Genomic DNA, 18,495 nt, shown 5'->3' with positions numbered 1-18,495 from the left:
TACATCAGCCTCATCTTCCAATTTGTAGAGATTTGGGATATGCTTTTGGGGTTGCCAATTTAATGGATATTTCATGTAAATTTTAATCCCATATAAGAATTAAAATAACAATGTTACACAAAACAGCACCATATTACATTTCCTTGCATAATATGTTTCAAAATTAAAGTACATATCAAAGATCTTAAGGAAAGTTGGGAATGGCCTACAGCAGTCACTATGAAACCATTCTGGCCTTGACTGAAAGAAATACATTTTTACACCATGACCAAGAACTTAGTTTTAATTAAACCAAGTTGTACAACATAGCACTTATCATTATTCATGTAATCCTATTCTAATTCATTGTTTAGCTTTTTAATTCACTAAATTGATTTCACAACCTGCTAAATGGGTTAAGACCTATTTGTTGAAAAACAGTGGTCTAAAGGACAAAAAGGAAAACAACTACTCTTTCCAGAAAAGAAAGATATTTTGCCTTCAATCTTAAACCAGGGCATATTATATTTAAGATGTGCTGGAAACCACTCAAAGATGGTATAAATTGAATGCTTCAGGCTTTAACACACAGTCAATTTAACATTAAGATCAGAATCCTCCAAGCCAGTAACTTTTAATGTCAGAAATTTACTTTTACTCAGAGTTCATTCCCTTATCAAGAATTTATGAGAATCCAAGGGTGTGTTTAGATATGCACATGAATCAACCCTGGTTGTTGGTCACTGTCACAACTATGGAGCCTAGACTCAACCATTGTCACCTTGGTGGCACCACTGCCATCTTAGGCAGAGCTTATTAGTTATGTTCCAGCAGTGAGAGAAAGAATAATCTTTCCCTTTGTACCTACTGAACAAGGCTTCAGCCACTGGGGAGGTCCTCCAAGTCACATCCATAGCGCTTTCCCCTCATTAGCTATCCATGCTGTCCTGATGCCAGCCCAGGTTCCAGGGCTAGGAACATACTGTACCACAACTCACCATCCCCTTTCCTCTCCTCACACTGGAGCAGACTCCGTGTCCCATGATAACAGAGAATCCTCTCCCAGGAGCCCCATCAACCTTGAATTTCCATCATCTTTAGTCCATCAGGTCCATCTGATATGCCATATCCCAGTTGTGGAGAGGATTCAATCCTTTTTCCCAGTATGCCCTCCAGACCCCATGTGATCATTGGGTATGTGCATTCAGATGTCAGAGGCATCTCAGCCTAGGTACAGTCCAGTCAGAACATCTTGTAAACAGAGTCTCTGTTGACTACTCTAACTTTGAGGATCACGTCAAAATCAAAGGTACAGACCCCAATCTCACATGGAGGTGGCTTAGAATAGAACCAATCTAATGTAGGTTTGGGGTGAGCTGATTCCAGAAAGTCACTTCAAGACTTCTGTCTGTTATTCAGTCACATGATTTAGCCTGTGCTAGCTAGTCTACATCTTGCCTTTTTCCTGCTATCACATTTCCAGTAAAACAAATAATATTCTCCCTAAGAAGACTGTTAATCAGGAAGCAGAGGTACCTACTTTGCCTCTTTAGCACCCAAATATACCTCAACCAAACCAGAGGTCTCAGTTAAAATAAAAACCTTTTAAGGTTCTTTATCTGGCTTTTCTGTACAGCACAGCTTCTGAATCGAAAGAAGGGGGAGAGATTCTAAATCTGGTTCAGTGGGTTTCTCATACTTCTTACTGAAGGATGTCTGGAAGCTAAGAAGCAAAATATGTAGGTTGCATTTTCAGTTTTAAAAATAATGGGAAAAAATACTCAGTATAGTATATTTCATTGTTTCCAATTTTTAGTCTCTGTTTCTATTAACTCTCAAGAACAATCATTCCCCAGTGGGATCTTTATAACACTTGTCTGTAGTTCATTCTGGAGGTAAAATTTCCCCTAAGAACTTGGAAATAAGGGAGATAAGAGTGGTCTCTGGGAAATAAACTTGAGGATCAACACAAAGACCAGAAGATAAAATCACTTTTAAAGTAAAAGAGTGGCTCTGGGTTTAGAAGAACTGAGAGTATGCTTATTAACCAAAAGCATTACCAAAGAAGGAGTACAACAAAAAAGGGGATGTGAGAGGGGCCAGGCACAACCATCTACAGAAGAATAGATTTTCCTGGGCAGACTCCCCAGGCAAGATCTCCCAGACTTCTGAACCACTCACAGATCCTTTCTAATGGGAGAGCAATGCCCCAAACACACCAGGCTTTGATTCATCCAATCCCTTTGTCCTAATTCAGTCCTCATTGAGCAGCCTTCCTTATGTGGGGAAAGAGGGCACTGATCACATAGGCTTGGACTCACCTATACAACCACAGATGTGAACTGAGTCTTCTCTAAGTGCCTTACCCTGTCCTAGACAACAGACATACAGTGGAAAATTCGACATTTCAGGTCCTTAGGGAAAACACAAACAAGCAAATAAATAAATAACCGCATTTAGTGATAAGAACCACTAAAAAAATAATAAAGGCCAGACATGGTGGCTCACACCTGTAATCCCAGCACTTTGGGAGGCAGAGGCTGGAAGATCACTTGAGTCAAGATCTTCAAGACCAGCCTGGGCAACATGGTAACATCCCATCTCTATCACACAAAATATAAACATTAGCTGGGCATGGTGGCATGCACTTGTAGTCCCAGCTACTTGGGAGACTGAGGCAGGAGGATCTCTCGAGCCTGGGAGTCAAAGATGGCGGTGAGCCCAGATTGCACCACTGCACTCCAGTCTGGGTGACAGAGTAAGACCCTGTCTCAAATAATAATAATGATAATAATGATAAAGCTAGGTAATGGACTAGATGATGGCTGGGTGGTAAGTGTTTCAAGAAGAGGGATCAGAAATAGCTTATTTGAAAAAGTGACATTTAATATAAAAGCAGGGACAGAGCCTACCCTGAGCATTTTCCAACTATGTTTTTTTAAAAGGTTATGTATTGACATGATGGTAGAGAAGAACATGATGAAGACTTAGAACCAGCCATGTGAAAGGGAGTGTGAAGTGTGTAGACAAGTTAGATAATGGGTAGCTTCTTTTTCTGTGCTAGCCCTTCATCATGCACAGAACAGGCCCTACTTCCTCACTGCCAATCCCTGCCCAAACCTCTCCCAGGCTTGCACCTCCAGATGTTAAACATGACTGTGCCTCTGGCTAATAGCTTGGTCCTGATAGAGGATCCAGACTCTGCCATGTAACAATGGGGAAAGAGAGTTTCTCCGCAGAGGGAATAGGAAAAGCTGTCAGACGAGAGCAAACCCAACATTTCTTTGGAACTTACAGTGAACCTGGAGCTTTATGAACAAGGACAAAAGTACAGAAGCCAGGACCAGAGAAGCAGCAAAGAACAGAGTCACAGGAAAAACCTTTGAGTTTTATTGTAAGTCCAACAGGAAGCAAGAAGTGACATGACCTCATTTACACATTTTTTATTTTGTGAGACAGAGTCTCACTTTGTCACCCAGGCTGTAGTGCAGTGGAACATGAGCAGCCTCAACTTCCCAGGCTCAGGTAATTCTCTCACTTCAGCCTCCAGAGAAGCTGGGATTACAGGTGCACGCCATTATGCCCACTAATTTTTTTATTTTAGTAGAGAGAAGGCTTCACCGTGCTGCCCAGGCTGGTCTCAAATTCCTGGCTCAAGCAATCCACCCACCTCAGCCTCCCAAAGTGCTAGAATTATAGTCTTGAGCCACCATGCTAGTTTACATATTTAAAAGATCCCATTTGCTACTGGGTGGAGAATAAACTGCAGGGCTAAAGGTAAACGAAACAGCAAGATTAGTTAGAAAGTTCTAAAAGTAGCCTAGGCAAGCAGTGATGTGACTTGAGTAGGATGGCAGCAGAAATTCTGGGGAGAAGAGAGTAAATTTAGGGCATATTTTGGAGACGGATTCCCAGGACTTGTTGATAGACATATATGTGGGGTAGAGAGTCATGCTTTGGCTTAGCAGAGTGGTAACAATTACTGAAACTGGTAAGATTGGGAGAGGATTAACAACTCTTTGATGGGCTTGAGATGCCCACCAGAAGAAACACCAGCAGATATGCAAGTTAGGCAGCTGGGGCTCCTGGGAAAACATTGAGATAAATATATAAATTGTAAAATTTGAAAATCATCTGTGCCTAGATAGTCTTCAAATCCGTAGGCATTCCCATCCTTGAGATGGTTATTTTTCACTGTAATTGAATAAATTGAATAACTTATCAAGATAGTGAGAGCCAAGCTAAGATGCCCCATCACAGCTGGCCGTGCCCAGGCTAGACCTGCCTGTCTGCATTGCCAAAGGCCTCCACTGAGAGCTGCTTCTACAGGTCGTTTTGTTGTGTTTCTAAAAACAATGAAACTCTGTGCCCAAGTTCCCCTTTATTCTTATGGATCAACATGGAAATCAAGAAAAGTGACATTTATTCAAAATATTTTTGAAAAAAATGCATGACAGTGCTTATTTGGTGGAATAAAGAAATATTACACAAATAAAAGAGAAACTCAACTAAGCATATTAAGGGACAGAATGGAATACCTGTGTAGAACTTTTTCAAGGCCGCATACAATAACCGGGGCTCCCTGACTTTATACTCAATGTGGAAGGGCTCTATTGGTTAAGTAACCTAATGAAATTAGCCCCCCAAAAAGTCACGATCAATTTCCTAGAATAAAAGGAACATAGGACAATTTATATTTATCCTCTTAATAGTTGTTGATTGAGTAACTATTATGTGATTACTGTGTTGACTTCATGCCCACTTGGGGCTCCTTTCTCGGCAGAGGAGACAGACCATACTAAGGGAGGGAGCTGATGGGGTGTATGTGAAATATCTTTTGACCAAGTTAAGAAGGTGATAGGCAGTTCCAATGAGAAAAAGACAAATAACCCTAGAGTTGGTTTCTCAAACACTAAATATAACTCTATGTTAATTGCACAAAAACTTTATATTCTTATTTGGAACTAAAATTTAAATTTTCAGGTCCAAATTATTAATGTAATTAAAGTTAATTGACCCATTAATGTTTTTAATAGCCCTTAACAACACTTTTTTTTCTGAGACTTCTAAAGATGTTTCCATTTTGTCCCCATTCTCCTTTATTGTTCACCACCTTTTCTGTGTTAAGTCTGAAAGATTCTAGAGACCAGCAGACTTTCCTTATAAGCCTAACCCTCTATCTACTTATGGGAGCCACATGTATGTGTAGCCTGAGAGGGGACAGAGAAGGTACGGGGACAAAGAAGAGCCCCCAGATTTCCATTTCACTCTAACCTCAAGGAGTTGGAGAGCTGCTATTCTGATTATACAAACCATGTTTCACAGAGAGTCAAATCACTCCCTGTTGCCACAGCAGAAAGATGGCTGGGGTTTGCATTCTGTTGACGCTAACTCCTAACCATCTTTCTCTTTTTTCTGCTTTTTTTCACAAAAACCTGTAGAAAAGAGACACCAGGCCTGATCAACCTGGGAGAAGCTCAGTCATCTTTAAGATTTTGGCTCTTTTGTTCTCTCCCCCAACCCCACACATTTGAACACTTTCTGTAATGGAGGAGCTGGGCTCAGGATCTGCTGAATCAGCGAGAGAAGGCTGAACCTGCTCTGCTCTAGGATCTATGCTTCGTTTTAAGTGCCCATCTTTCCCACTCAGGCTGATGGCTGCATCCTATAAATCATTTAAGCGTTAAGATCCAAGAATGTTTGACCTTTCATTTTAAATTATTTAGGACAAATCAGTTTAGGTAAAGGAAGTTTCCTTAGTATCATTTCTAATCAACTAGAAATTTACCATGGGGTGTGTGGCTAGTGCCCTGATTGGTTATAAACTTGTTTTGCTCTGCAGGTAACTGACCTGAGTATGTATTTCCCTCAAAGACCTGGGAGAGAGGACTGACTATGGCAGGGAAAGGTTCACCTTATCTTGAGGTCCCTAGGCTAAAAACTCTATTAATAATACTCTTTACTAGCACCTCCATTTCATCATGGCCAACAGTCAGGCTTTTAAAGGGCTTCAGAGGCCACAGACATTTTTTTTAATGTCTGAACTTTAGAGGAGTTGCTATAAAATCACGTTTGTTCTACATGATTCATTGAGCGTGGATGAAACTACTCATTCTAAAAGGAGAACATTGCCTTTTCCCACTCTGCCAGCATTCATTGCTTTCCACAAAGGCAGCATCAGCTTTAACAGAAGATAATAATCATATACACATACAATCGCAGCTGAGTTTGACATTTTACCTGTGAAAATCTTTTATCAAACCCTTTGTAAGAGTTTTAAATACTTTTATTCTTTATAACTTATTTTGATATGCACAAAATGCCCCTCCCTTTCCCCATTTCTCTGTACTATCACCAAAGGCCAGTTTGTATTCTAGATAATCAGCACATGAAGTAAAATCAGAAAAGAATTATTTCTTTCCATGTTTACCTATAAAGATAACGGTTTGAAACCTGTTACTGTACTTTTCTTCCTGAACAATTCCTCACTGGAAATTACAGAACTCAGGCTGTAGGTGCCACAGCCTTTTGAACACTTTTTTCCTGAGAGTATCACAGACCTTGCCTTACCTTTAGTTGAACTAGATGAGCATCCACATGCTTGCTGTCTGAATCCTGCTGGACTGAATAAGTTAGGTCTCGGACCCTCTCTGAGGTCATCCGGAGCCAGGTCTCAATTTCCGGTAAGTGGAGGACAATCTTCCAGTCAGCCCCTGTGTGTAGTGGGGGTGGCTTTTCATACTGCTGGTCAGAGTCCATGTCCTTCATTGCCTCTTCTCCCTCACCCTGCTCCACAGTGGGTGTCATGTTGATGGCCATGGGTGAAGCATCAGTAGCCATGGGATCCAGGTCCTGTGACCTCAGTGGGGAAAGTGTCACGCTCATGGTTAACATGGAGAAGTCTAAACCTTACTTCTTTCCAAAACAGCTGAAAGGCAAGAGGAAAGAAGAAAGCAAGAGTCAGTCAAGATTGCCAAATAAAGAAATGATACTTCACAGAAGAAACAGGATTTCTAAATTAAGCCAGATTTCTAAATTAAGAAACCTTAGCTCATAATAAAAACAGAAGGAGGTGTTTTGATTTTCTGCATGGTAGTCCCAAGAGCCAGGAAATAACATGAACACAAAACCATTGTGATATTGACTAATCTCCCCCCACTACCCTCATCTATTCTTCCTACATTTCTTGGTAACAAAATCCTGGTTGCTAGCTATTCATGTTCCTGACCAGAACTTAAAACTGCATTCCCTATGTCCTTTGCAGCTACGTGTAGCCATATTCTGGCCAATGAGACATAAGCGGAATTGCTGTGTTGAGATTCTGGGAGAGCTGCTTACAGGGAACTGACTCAATTAGGAAGGGCCCCCCTTTATGACCTTCTACTTTCTTCCCCTTCTTCCAGCCTATAATTTGAACTTGATAGGCAGCAGCTGGTAACTCAGACCCAGAAAGGCCTTTGAGTATGATGGGTAGAGGATGGTGGCGCATGGGGGTAGAAATATCGACCCCAAATGATAACAAGGAGCTACTGCACCAGGTCTGATTGCTGCCCTGGACTTCTTTTATGTGAGAAAAAATCCAAACTTTTATCTTGTTCAAGCCAGGATTATATTGGGCTTTTCTATTGTAAGTATCCAAACATCATTTTGACTGTAAAACCAACATATTCAATACATAGGATAGCTACAACAGAGGGAACATGTTCTAATTACAAAAAACCCTGAACTGAATTCAAGACATGTGTTAGTTAAATAAAAACCTGTGACAATCCCAAATCTTTACTTTCCTAGAAAGTGTAAATCATGGCTTGTACTGAATAGATCTAATTAACTCTCAATCTAAATTATATTAATAAATATTAACAGTTATATGGAATTTTTAGAGGCTTCTGGAATTTTAAGGGTAACAAATTGCTCTAAATACATAAACAGTAAAATATCACAAATATGTTAAAATAACATAAGTATAATTCATTATAAAATAAGGTTGCTTTTTATGATAAATTATATTAGTTTAATTATCCAGCTATTCAATTTCTCTTTCTTCTGGAACCAATCTAGTATAAAATAACAACTTTTAGCCTCTTGTACTTTAAAATAAATAAGCACTATTTTTATTTTTTTTAGACTTTAACAAATTTTTTTTTTTTTTTTTTTTTTTTTGAGACGTAGTTTCACTCTTGTTACCCAGGCTGGAGTGCAATGGCACGATCTCGGCTCACCGCAACCTCCACCTCCTGGGTTCAGGCAATTCTCCTGCCTCAGCCTCCTGAGTAGCTGGGATTACAGGCACGTGCCACCATGCTCGGCTAATTTTTTGTATTTTTAGTAGAGACGGGGTTTCACTATGTTGACCGGGATGGTCTCGATCTCTTGACCTCGTGATCCACCCGCCTCGGCCTCCCAAAGTGCTGGGATTACAGGCTTGAGCCACCGTGCCCGGCCAACAAAATTTTTTAAATTTTATTTGGGCTCTGGGGTACATCTTGTGCACATCCTGCATCCTGTAGGATTGTTGCATAGGTACATGCCATGGTGGTTTGCTATCCCCATCCCCCTTGACCCCCCGCCCCCCCCGCCCCGTCACCTACATCAGGCATTTCTCCCGGAGTTATCCCTCCCAATCTTCCTCGCCCCCCTCGCTGTTCCTCCCCTCCCCACCCCTCCCCCACCTAGCCTTGTGAGTGTTGTTCCCTCCCCTGTGCCCAAGTGTTCTCATTGTTCATTACCCGCCTATGAGTGAAAACATGCAGTATTTGGCTTTCTGTTCTTGTGTCAGTTTGCTTAGAATGATGGTTTCTAGATTCATCCATACAAAGGACATGAACTCTTCGTTTTTTATGGTTGCAAAGTATTCCATGGTGTATGTATGTGCCATATTTTTTTGTTCAGTCTATCATCGATGGGCATTTGGGTTGGTTCCAGGTCTTTGCTATCGAAAACAGCACCGCAATGAACATACCTGTGCATGTATCTTTATAACAGAACGATTTATAATCCTTTGGGTATATACCCAGTAATGGGATTGCTGGGTCAAATGGAATTTCTATTTCTAGATCCTTGAGGAATCACCACAGTCTTCCATAATGGTTGAACTAATTTACATTCCTACCAACAGTGTAAAAGTGTTCCTATTTCTCCATATCCTCTCCAGCATCTGTTGTCTGCAGATTTTTTAATGATTGCCATTCTAACTGGCGTGAGGTGGTATCTCAATGTGGTTTTTATTTGCATTTCTCTAATGACCAATGATGATGAGCATCTTTTCATATGTTTGTTGGCCTCATATATGTCTTCTTTTGAGAAGTGTCTGTTCATATCCTTTGCCCACTTTTGAATGGGTTTGTTTGTTTGTTTGTTTGTTTTCTTGTAAATCTGCTTTAGTTCTTTGTAGATTCTGGATATTAGCCCTTTGTCTGATGGGTAGATTGCAAAAAGTTTTTCCCCTTCTGTTGGTTGCTGGTTTACTCTGATTGTTTATTTTGCTGTGCAGAAACTCTTAAGTTTAATTAGATCCCATTTGTCTGTTTTGGCTTTTGTTGCCATTGCTTTTGGTGTTTTAATCATGAAGTCCTTGCCCGAATAAGCACTATTTTTGGTCTCAGGAGCAGCTTCTTCTACTCAAGGTAATGAATTTCTTTTTCTTTTATAATTTTTTTTTCTGGTTCTACATATTCAAGGTAGTTTAAACCATTATTCCCCCAAAGATGAAAGGTGACTGACCAAAAGATAGGAAATTAAATGTGATTGTCAAAAAGTAGCTCATATTTGTAGAGTAACAAATATTCAGCAAAATTATTTTTACATACCAAAATAGAGGGGAAACTTTTAAAAATGCTTCCAATTTGGCTAGAAACATGTATCTTTTCATGTAGGAATGAGGAATGGAAATAAAAAAGGCTTGTTGAGTTGACAAAAGCCTGAAGACTAAGTTACTCCTATGACATAGTTTTTCAGAATCTTTCCAATACTGCAGCATAATCCCTTTCCCTAATTTCTTGGGCATCTAACTTTTGAGTTAAATGATGATGAGAATTACAGATAAATTTTAAAAAATTTTTAAAATAAATTAAAAAATATTTTTACTTGGAAAAAGCAAAATATATATCATAAAGTAGATTTATCCCTTTGATAACTGTCTTAGAAAATGGCTTCAGGCTTCAATACAACAGCTTTCTCCACCTGACTGCAAAAGACAGAAATCCATAACCCACACATTTTTCTTTCCCATGAATATAAGGCAGATACACCACATTTTTAACCATACTTATATTCAGTTTTAAAAGTAGCAATAATAGTAAACCTGGTTATTAAAAAAAAATAGAAGATAACAAAATTTCATTGACAGGGATAAAACTCCAAGAAGAGTGAGCTACCGTATCACTTCTTCATACCACAGCCTCAGGCAGGCTGATTCCAATTTCCCCAAAACTCACTGTCCTCTGGGGTAAGTTTAGAAGCACAATCCCAGAGAAGGAATCTGATACATAAAGGTTAATAAGATTTCTAGTTCAAGAATATGGAACTGGTTACAAATGAAGAGACTGGTGTCACAGTGGTTCCCTCTTCTAGAAAACCAGAGTCATTGAAACTAGAAAACTGAATGCTGAGCCAGGCCATTATACAATGAACTGTTTAAGCTACACTCACACATACATACTCACCCACAAAACCCTGTCCATAAGCCCTGCACAACTGAAAAACAGTGCTTAGTAACTGTGTTTTCTCTGAAAGTCCTAAATGAAGGCAGAGCCTTCTTTGGAATACGCATCCTACTGTAAACTAAAAAGCACACCGAAGAATTAGCTCAATGCAATTTATGCCCCAACCTGCAACATTTCCATATATACCATCAGTCTGTGCACTAAGCACACTGCAGTTTTATATGATTTGGGGCAAAACACTCCACACATTTCTTGGCCTCAGTTTCTTCATCTGTAAAATGGTAAATTGAACTAGATAGTAAGATCCCATTTACCCTAAGAATCTGTGACTGCCTAGGATAATTTATCCAGAGATTTCAAAGCTCTTAGAAGCTTCCTGCCTATCCTGAGAGCTGTGAGCTACTAAATGATGGTTCTCTATTTTATCAAAGCACACAAGCATTATTGATAAATGTGTCCTACTTAATGAAAAGGAATAAATTATGATTATGAAAAAAGCATTTTGTAAGTCATTATTTACACATTTTCTGTTGTTAATTCTTCCCAGAGAAACAAACATGGGAGATTCTCCCCTCTAGAAATTTGTCACTAAGACTGACAAACAGATATATATGTAGAAGACAAACCAGAATAAAAATAAAAATATGAAATAAAAGCGTGGAGAGGAGAGGGTGTGCATCCTACATTAGTGAAGTACAAAGAAATCTTACATTCAGGCTAGCAAAGCAAAATTTTTCTGTAACTATAAAACTTCAACCTGGATGTGATGTTTCCACATTTAACTGATCAGACTATACACAAAAGAATTTCTATAACTCATAAAAATAAAGCAAAGTGTGCTTTACTCAAGTTTCACTTCAACTTCTATTTAGTTTCCGTCACATATACCTTTGCCACTAGAAAAGGAATGCTACATGTGTCATTAAGAACAGCAAGCCTGGGTAGTAGCATAAAATAGATTAATTGCCCATTTTCATGAAAAGCAATTACTACAAACATTTTTTCAATTATAGTAGTTCGCATTTAAACATAGCATACATGGATAGTCATACTTTATCTCTGATTTTAACAAAATCACATCTGATTTTAAAGATAAATTATAATTCAAAAAAAATCCTTCCAATGTGGAAACCTATAGTAACAGTCTTTGTGAATATTCTTCCTGCCCTTATCAGGACTATTCAAGTTTCCTTCCTATTAAGCTAATTAATCCATTTGAATGCAAACAGAAAGCAAGAAATTGAACACAAGTCTTTATTTCTAAATAATATAAGTTTTGAATTCTTTTTTATAAGTCATCTTGTAATAATATTCCTTTCTAGTCAGTGATATTTTTTAAAAAGCTTAGACTACAGCTCAACTTCTGATGGTGAAAATAAAAAATTTTGACCAAGTGCACTCAGGTACCCACCGAGTTACAAATCTGGCTCCAAGATGGTGTGAAAGGAGTGATCGGCCAGCTTTTTGCAACTCAGTGACCTCTCATCTCCCTCCCCATACATCAAATTCTTGTCTGCAGCCACCTTTCCAGCATTGGCGATAATACCACCTTTATCCCAGCTGCTGTTAAAAATAACATCCATCAAATCCTTTCCTTTACACGAATTCAAAGGAGAGGCAACAATTAAAGTGCAATAGCTGAAAGCAGTAATGATTTTAAGGCATTTAAAAAAATTATAAAAGGGTTTTTCTACCTTACTCTATCATCCTATAGAAACATTCCATGGATGGCTTACTAACAAGGACTGTTTCCATGATCTTGTGTCCACAAGTTTGGGTTGGAGACTGATGTTAGCAGAATCCATTTGACTTGAATAAACAGACATATTTAAATCAGAAAAGTTGATTCGGCCAAATCAGGAGACAAAAGTTCAGCTACATCGCCATAAAGCTTCCCACCTCTCTCCTTTCTTTGACAATTTTCTCTCTTAAACAAAATAACAGAAAAGCCGGGTATCTTGCCGACTATACTCACTGTAAATGCTTTTGTCTCTAATGGTCCTTTAGGATTAATCATCTGGCTCCTCCTCTCTCCCGCTGTTTATCTTCTTGTGGCCAAACAATACAAAGGCCAGTGTCGGGGCTGCACCATGCTGGCAGGACACTGGTGCCAGTAGAGCGCCAGCTTCATACTCCCTTAGTGGCCTAAATCTCTTGCTCAGAGAGGGCTGCTATGCAGTCCCTATTTGGAAGCTAATGTATAAGCTCCAGGATTGTGCAGTTATAGGCAAACCTTTTGCAAACAAGCAGTGATGAGTGTGCTGAGAAAAAGGAGACAGTTGCCAAAACAAGGATCACTGTGGAAAAGAGTGTTTGGGTAGACAGAGAACTTCCAGGCATGGTTCAGAAGAATCAAGACTATACTCTCAAAAAAACAGGCAATCTTAAAGCAGGATAAATCAGTAGTACTGTGTTAACATGACCAGCCGACAAAGCCAACTTCAGCCAAATAGATTCCTGCTCTGCCTCAAGAAACTGTTTTTTCCATGTAAGAACATTATCATGAGTACAGTTTGAGAGGCAGTCTTTTCATCTTATCAATCCTAAGCCTAAATTCTTATTCTCAGTCTTTCTGTGCCTTGCTTACTCCTTAAAACATAAGCCAATGATTAAAGAATAATTCCAGTCAAATTAACAGATGTGCTTGCTATGTAGCACTTATTACAGAAGTAGAAAAATTATATTAAGCATTACATAAATTTCCTTTTTCTCATCCTACATTTCTTCTCTTATATTCTTATAACCACTCTTCATAGAACCTATTCATATAGACACTGAATTTAGAAAGAAAAAAAACCCTCTGGCCTGTTTCAATTTTTGTCTAAGGCTGGCTCTTATAATTTTATTATATTAAGGAAAAACAAAGAGACTCGAGAGGTGTACCCTGTATCTGATTCCAGGATACCAAAACTGGGCTCTGTAAATAAAACACAAAAACAAGTTTAATAAATTGGTTAATTAAATGCCACTGCCTAGGAAGATGAATGAGGATCTAATTCATCACTTAGTTTTAAATCTTGCTGCCTGTCTACCTCCCAGGCCTCTTGTTGGGTCCAGAGCTGGGAAACTTTAAATGGCTTTAAGCTCTTAAATAGAAGAGGCAAAGAGTTGCTGCCAAGTGTTAAGTTAAATTTGTACTTAGGGAAAAAGCTAAAGTGGCTTCTGTAAGATGGGTCTAAGAAAATGTCCATAATTGCTGCCTGATGCCTCCTTCTCCTTTGCTCTCTTTCCCTGCCAACCCCAATGCCCTCCAGCACTCACACAGAATAACACTGTTTAGTGAGATCACTGCAGTAGCTCCAGATTAATCTCACTTTCTAATCCTCCTGCAATAACAGGCCAGCCTACAAGTGATATCAGCGGGGAGAAGGACTGCAAGTGCCCCAGGGGGAAACAGCCTGTCAGTAGGGGAGCCCAAACAGATTTCCATAATTTAAAAGATCTTCTTGGCGTTATCATTGGTGTTTCTCTCTCTCTTTTTTCCCCCTTGAATAATTCCTTTTGTACAGCTGTGCCCCTCGGCAGGGCAGATGGGTGATTACATTCTACTAATCACTTAGAGACCTTCTCCTGGGTCTTCCCTCAAATACCCACTAACTCTTTTGCCTAGAGCACAGTCTTCTGTCAACCATAACACACTTAATCAATCATCTTCTCCCTTCAAACCTTCCTCCTACCCCTCTCCCCAATTATTCAGACCTTCCTGTGACAGGGATACCCAGACTGACTCAGATACTCATTATGCCTCCCTGTGCTTTCTTTCCTCCCCCATAGCAGTCAGTTCCTATCACACAGAGATTCATTTGGCTGCTTCAGGCAGGCAGCTGCAGTGGCATCCATGGTCATCAGTATGTAGACCTGGATGCAGTGAACACTAGTGAGCATTCAAAGACATTCTATGTATATATGACTCATCATATTCACCCTCAAGGACATTATAACTTTATAGAAACAATCTCTCCCATGTCTCTCCTGTTTCCCCTTCCCCCAACCCCCACACATACTCATGCCTACTGCACCAGCAGGCTATGGTCAAATATATGGAGGGCAAATACAAACAAAACTCCAGTAAGGCCCAGGAGTATCATTAATCCTGAGTGGAGGAAAGATAAGTGGGAACCCTTTCTAGAGAAGGTACATTTCAGATGAGCTTATAAAAATGGGCCTGAGATTCCCTACTCAGTAAATGGTGCTGAGATAACTGGCTGGCCATATGCAGAAGATCAAAATTGGACCCTTCCTAACACTTCCTAATATTCAAAAATTGACTCAAGATGAATTAAAGACTTAAATATAAAACCTAAAACTCTAAAAACACTGGAGACAATCTAGGCAATACTATTCAGGACATAGGCACAGGCAAAGATTTCATGACGAAGACACCAGAAGCAATTTCAACAAAAGCAAAAATTGACAAATGAGATCAAATTAAACTAAAGAGCATCTGCACAGCAAAAGAAACTATCAACAGCCTACAGATAAAATCTATGCAAACTATGCATCTAACTAAGGTCTAATATCCAGCATTTATAAGAAACTTAAATAAATTTACAAGAGAAAAACAACCCCATAAAAAAGTGGGAAAAGGATATGAACAGCTACTTTTCTTTCTTCTTCTTTCTTTCTTTTCTTTTCTTTTCTTTTTTTTTTTTGAAACAGGGTCTCACTCTGTTATCTTGGCTGGAATGCAGTGACACAATCTTGGCTCACTGCACCTCTTACTCCTGGGTTCAGGTGATCCTCCCACCTCAGCCTCCCAAGTAGCTATGACCATAGGTGCATGCCACCACATCTGGCTACTTTTTATGTTTTTTTGTAAAGATGGGGTATCACCATGTTACCCAGGCTCGTCTCAAATTCCTAGCTATTGGCCCACCTTAACTTCCCAAAGTGCTGGAATTACAGGCATGAGCCACTGCAGCCAGCCAATGAACAGATACTTTTCAAAAGAAGGCATACATGTGGCCAACAATCATATGAAAAAAAGCTAAACATCACTGATCATTAGAGAAATGTAAATCAAAACCACAATGAGATACCATTTAACACCAGTCAGAATGGCTACTAAAAAGTCAAAAAAATAACAGATGCTGGCGAGGTAGTTGAAAAAAAGGAATGCTTATACACTGTTGGTGGTAAATTAGTTCAGCCATTGTGGAAGTCAGTGTGGTAATTCCTCAAAGACCTAATAATAGAAATACTATTTGACCCAGCAATCTCATACTCAAAAGAATATAATTCATCCTATTATAAAGACACATGCATATGTTCATTGCATCACTATTCACAATAGCAAAGACATGGAATCAAACTAAATGCCCTTCAATGGTAGACTGGATACAGAAAATCTGGTACATGTACATCATGGAATATTTTGCAGCCAGAGAAAAGAATGAGATCATGTCCTTTGCAGGGATATGCATGGAGGTGGAAGTCATTATCCTTAGCAAGCTAACACATGAACAGAAAACCAAACACTACATGTTCTCACTTGTAAGTGGGAGCTAAATGATGTGAACACATAGATACATAAAGGAGAATAATACACACTGGGGCCTTTTGGAAGGCGGAGGGTAAGAGAAGGGAGAGGATCAGGAAAAATAACTAATGGATATTAAGCTTAATATATGGGTGATGAAATAATCTGTACAACAAACCCCAATGACACAAGTTTTCTTATATAACAAACCTGCACTTGTATCCCTGAGCTTAAAATAAAAGTTAAAAATAAACAAAACAAAAATTTTAAAAAGGGTATGATTTAAATAGGCAGAGATAGAAGGGAGGTGAAGGAATTCAAGGTTGAGGAAACTGCATTGACAAAGATACCTCAACACCAAGAAGCTGGAAGATTCAGCAAATAATTGAGGGCTGAAGTGAACAGGAACTTGATGGGACCCAGAAACATAATAAGCTACAAGGTAAGTTGCTGCCATATTATAAGTGGGATGAGAATGCCACATTATGGAGGTTGGAATGAATCTTGCAGAGAGCAAGAATTCTAAAAAGATTTTCAAAAAAGAATAATTCAATTACAGTTGTATCCTAGAATGGTATAGGAAAGTCAATACATGCACTCTTATTTACCAAAAAAAATGAAGTAAGAAACCAGCATTATGAGAGGATCAACATCCTCTTTTCCAAGAAAAGACTTCATTAACAAAATGTAACCTTAAAACCTCTTTCTAGGCAGAAAAGGAAAATAGAGAGAGAGAATGAATACAAGCCTGACTTTTGAATCAGAATGATTAAAAGAGTTCTGTGCTCTGTCCTACCTACTCCATTAAATATAAAAAGAGTTCTCCATTTTTAGTTCTCCATTATCCCTACTCACAATCTTAGCATTATAGATTTGAAGTGGAAAAATTTTAAGGATCATTTCATGCAATGTTTTTACTTTCTTTCTTGTTCTAAAATTATTTTTAATTAAAAAGGAATATATATATTAGTTCAAACATTATAAAAAATAGGCAAGATTGAAGATAAAAGATCCCTCTTTAGCTCCACATTCTTATGCCCAGTCAACAAGTTATCAGAAGCTATCTATACTTTTGTGACCTCAATATGTAAAGTAGGAAGGAAATGAGCCCTGAGGGAAGGGTCATCTTGGAAGATTCTGAAGTCTGAATTAGTTACTTGTATTAATTCAGCAATACAGAAGTATTTGCTAATTTAGCATTTACCAGTTATTAATAGGTATCCTACAAAGAAGTTGCTAATAAAAATAAGTTGGGGTCTGGCACAGTGGCTCATGCCTGTAATCCCAGCACTTCAGGAGATGGAGGTGGGGGATTGATTAAGCCCAGGAGTTCAAGACGAGTCTGGGAAACATAATAAAACCCCATCACCACAAAAAAATACAAAAACTTAGCCAGCCATGGTGGTATGCACCTGCAGTCCCAGCTACCAGGGAGGCTGAGGCGGGAGGATCACTCCATCCCAGGAGGTCAAGACTGCAACAAACTGTGATCTCACCACTGTATTCCAGCCTGGGTGACAGAGTGAAACCCTATCTCAAAAAAAAAAAAAAAATAGTTGGGAGAAGACTGGGCAATTTCTGAGTAAAGACAGCCAACTGAATATACAAACCTAATTTTTCTCCTTTCAGAAACCCTACAAACGCTACTCAAGAAGGTTTTTTGTTAAGCTAGAAATTAGATGAATAAATGATAATGACTTAACCAGCTCACAAAAACTAAATCCTAAGTCAGCAGTGCAGAGAACAAAGAACCAACCTGATTTTTACTTCAGAATCCTGAAAGTATTTTGAAATTGGTGGACCCAGTTACCTCTGGAAGTAGAGGTGGAGGGGTGTGTAGGGAAGCATTACCTTTATCCAGAGAAAAGTCTGCCCTTTGCCCCAGCTCCCAGGAATTAACCTCTAAACCACTGGAATTTCCCAAGTGTTAGAAATATCTGTATTATTTAAGATGGGCCCCTGAGACCACACCTGATAAGTGTATGCTAATGAGGTGACTCAGAATGAGGGATGGCCAGACAAAAAGACTAACCATGTGATCAAAACGTGAGGCTTTGGGCAACCATGTAGGTGGTGATTCAATCATATCTACGTAATGAAGCCCCAATAAAAACTCTGGACAACGAAGCTTGGATAAGCTTCCCAAATTGTCAGTATTCTATGTGCACTGTCACCTATTAACAACAGAAGGGTAATACATTCCTGAGGACCTGGAAGATTTGTCCTACTCTGGATTGTTCCCTACATGTTTATTCCTGTGGCTGGTTCTTATTTGTATCCTTCTGCTACAATAAAACTGTAATGATACGTATAGTGCTTTCCTGAGTTCAATGAGTTGTTCTAGTGTATTATCAAATCCGAGAGAGTCTGTGT

The 18,495-nt window shown here is 39.1% G+C and overlaps 1 protein-coding gene across 3 annotated transcripts in view; it reads right to left on the bottom strand.

The window, feature by feature from the left end:
* AKAP6 (A-kinase anchoring protein 6) overlaps positions 1-18,495 on the bottom strand; it is a 662,618-nt gene that overhangs the window by 405,925 nt on the left and 238,198 nt on the right. For 2 of the 3 annotated variants that reach the window (XM_074393336.1, XM_003924219.4), the window contains exon 3: positions 6,550-6,907. In XM_074393336.1, the coding sequence (XP_074249437.1) occupies positions 6,550-6,873 (324 nt within the window). In that variant the 5' untranslated portion in view covers positions 6,874-6,907. Of the gene's footprint in view, positions 1-6,549; positions 6,908-12,618; positions 13,163-18,495 lie in introns of those variants that run through there. The other variant, XM_074393337.1, reaches the window with a different exon arrangement.

This window comes from Saimiri boliviensis, chromosome 2, assembly GCF_048565385.1.
Source record: "Saimiri boliviensis isolate mSaiBol1 chromosome 2, mSaiBol1.pri, whole genome shotgun sequence".
NCBI lineage: Eukaryota > Metazoa > Chordata > Mammalia > Primates > Cebidae > Saimiri > Saimiri boliviensis.
Note: the sequence above shows the minus strand (reverse complement) of the source record. Positions and strands in the feature narration are given on the sequence as shown.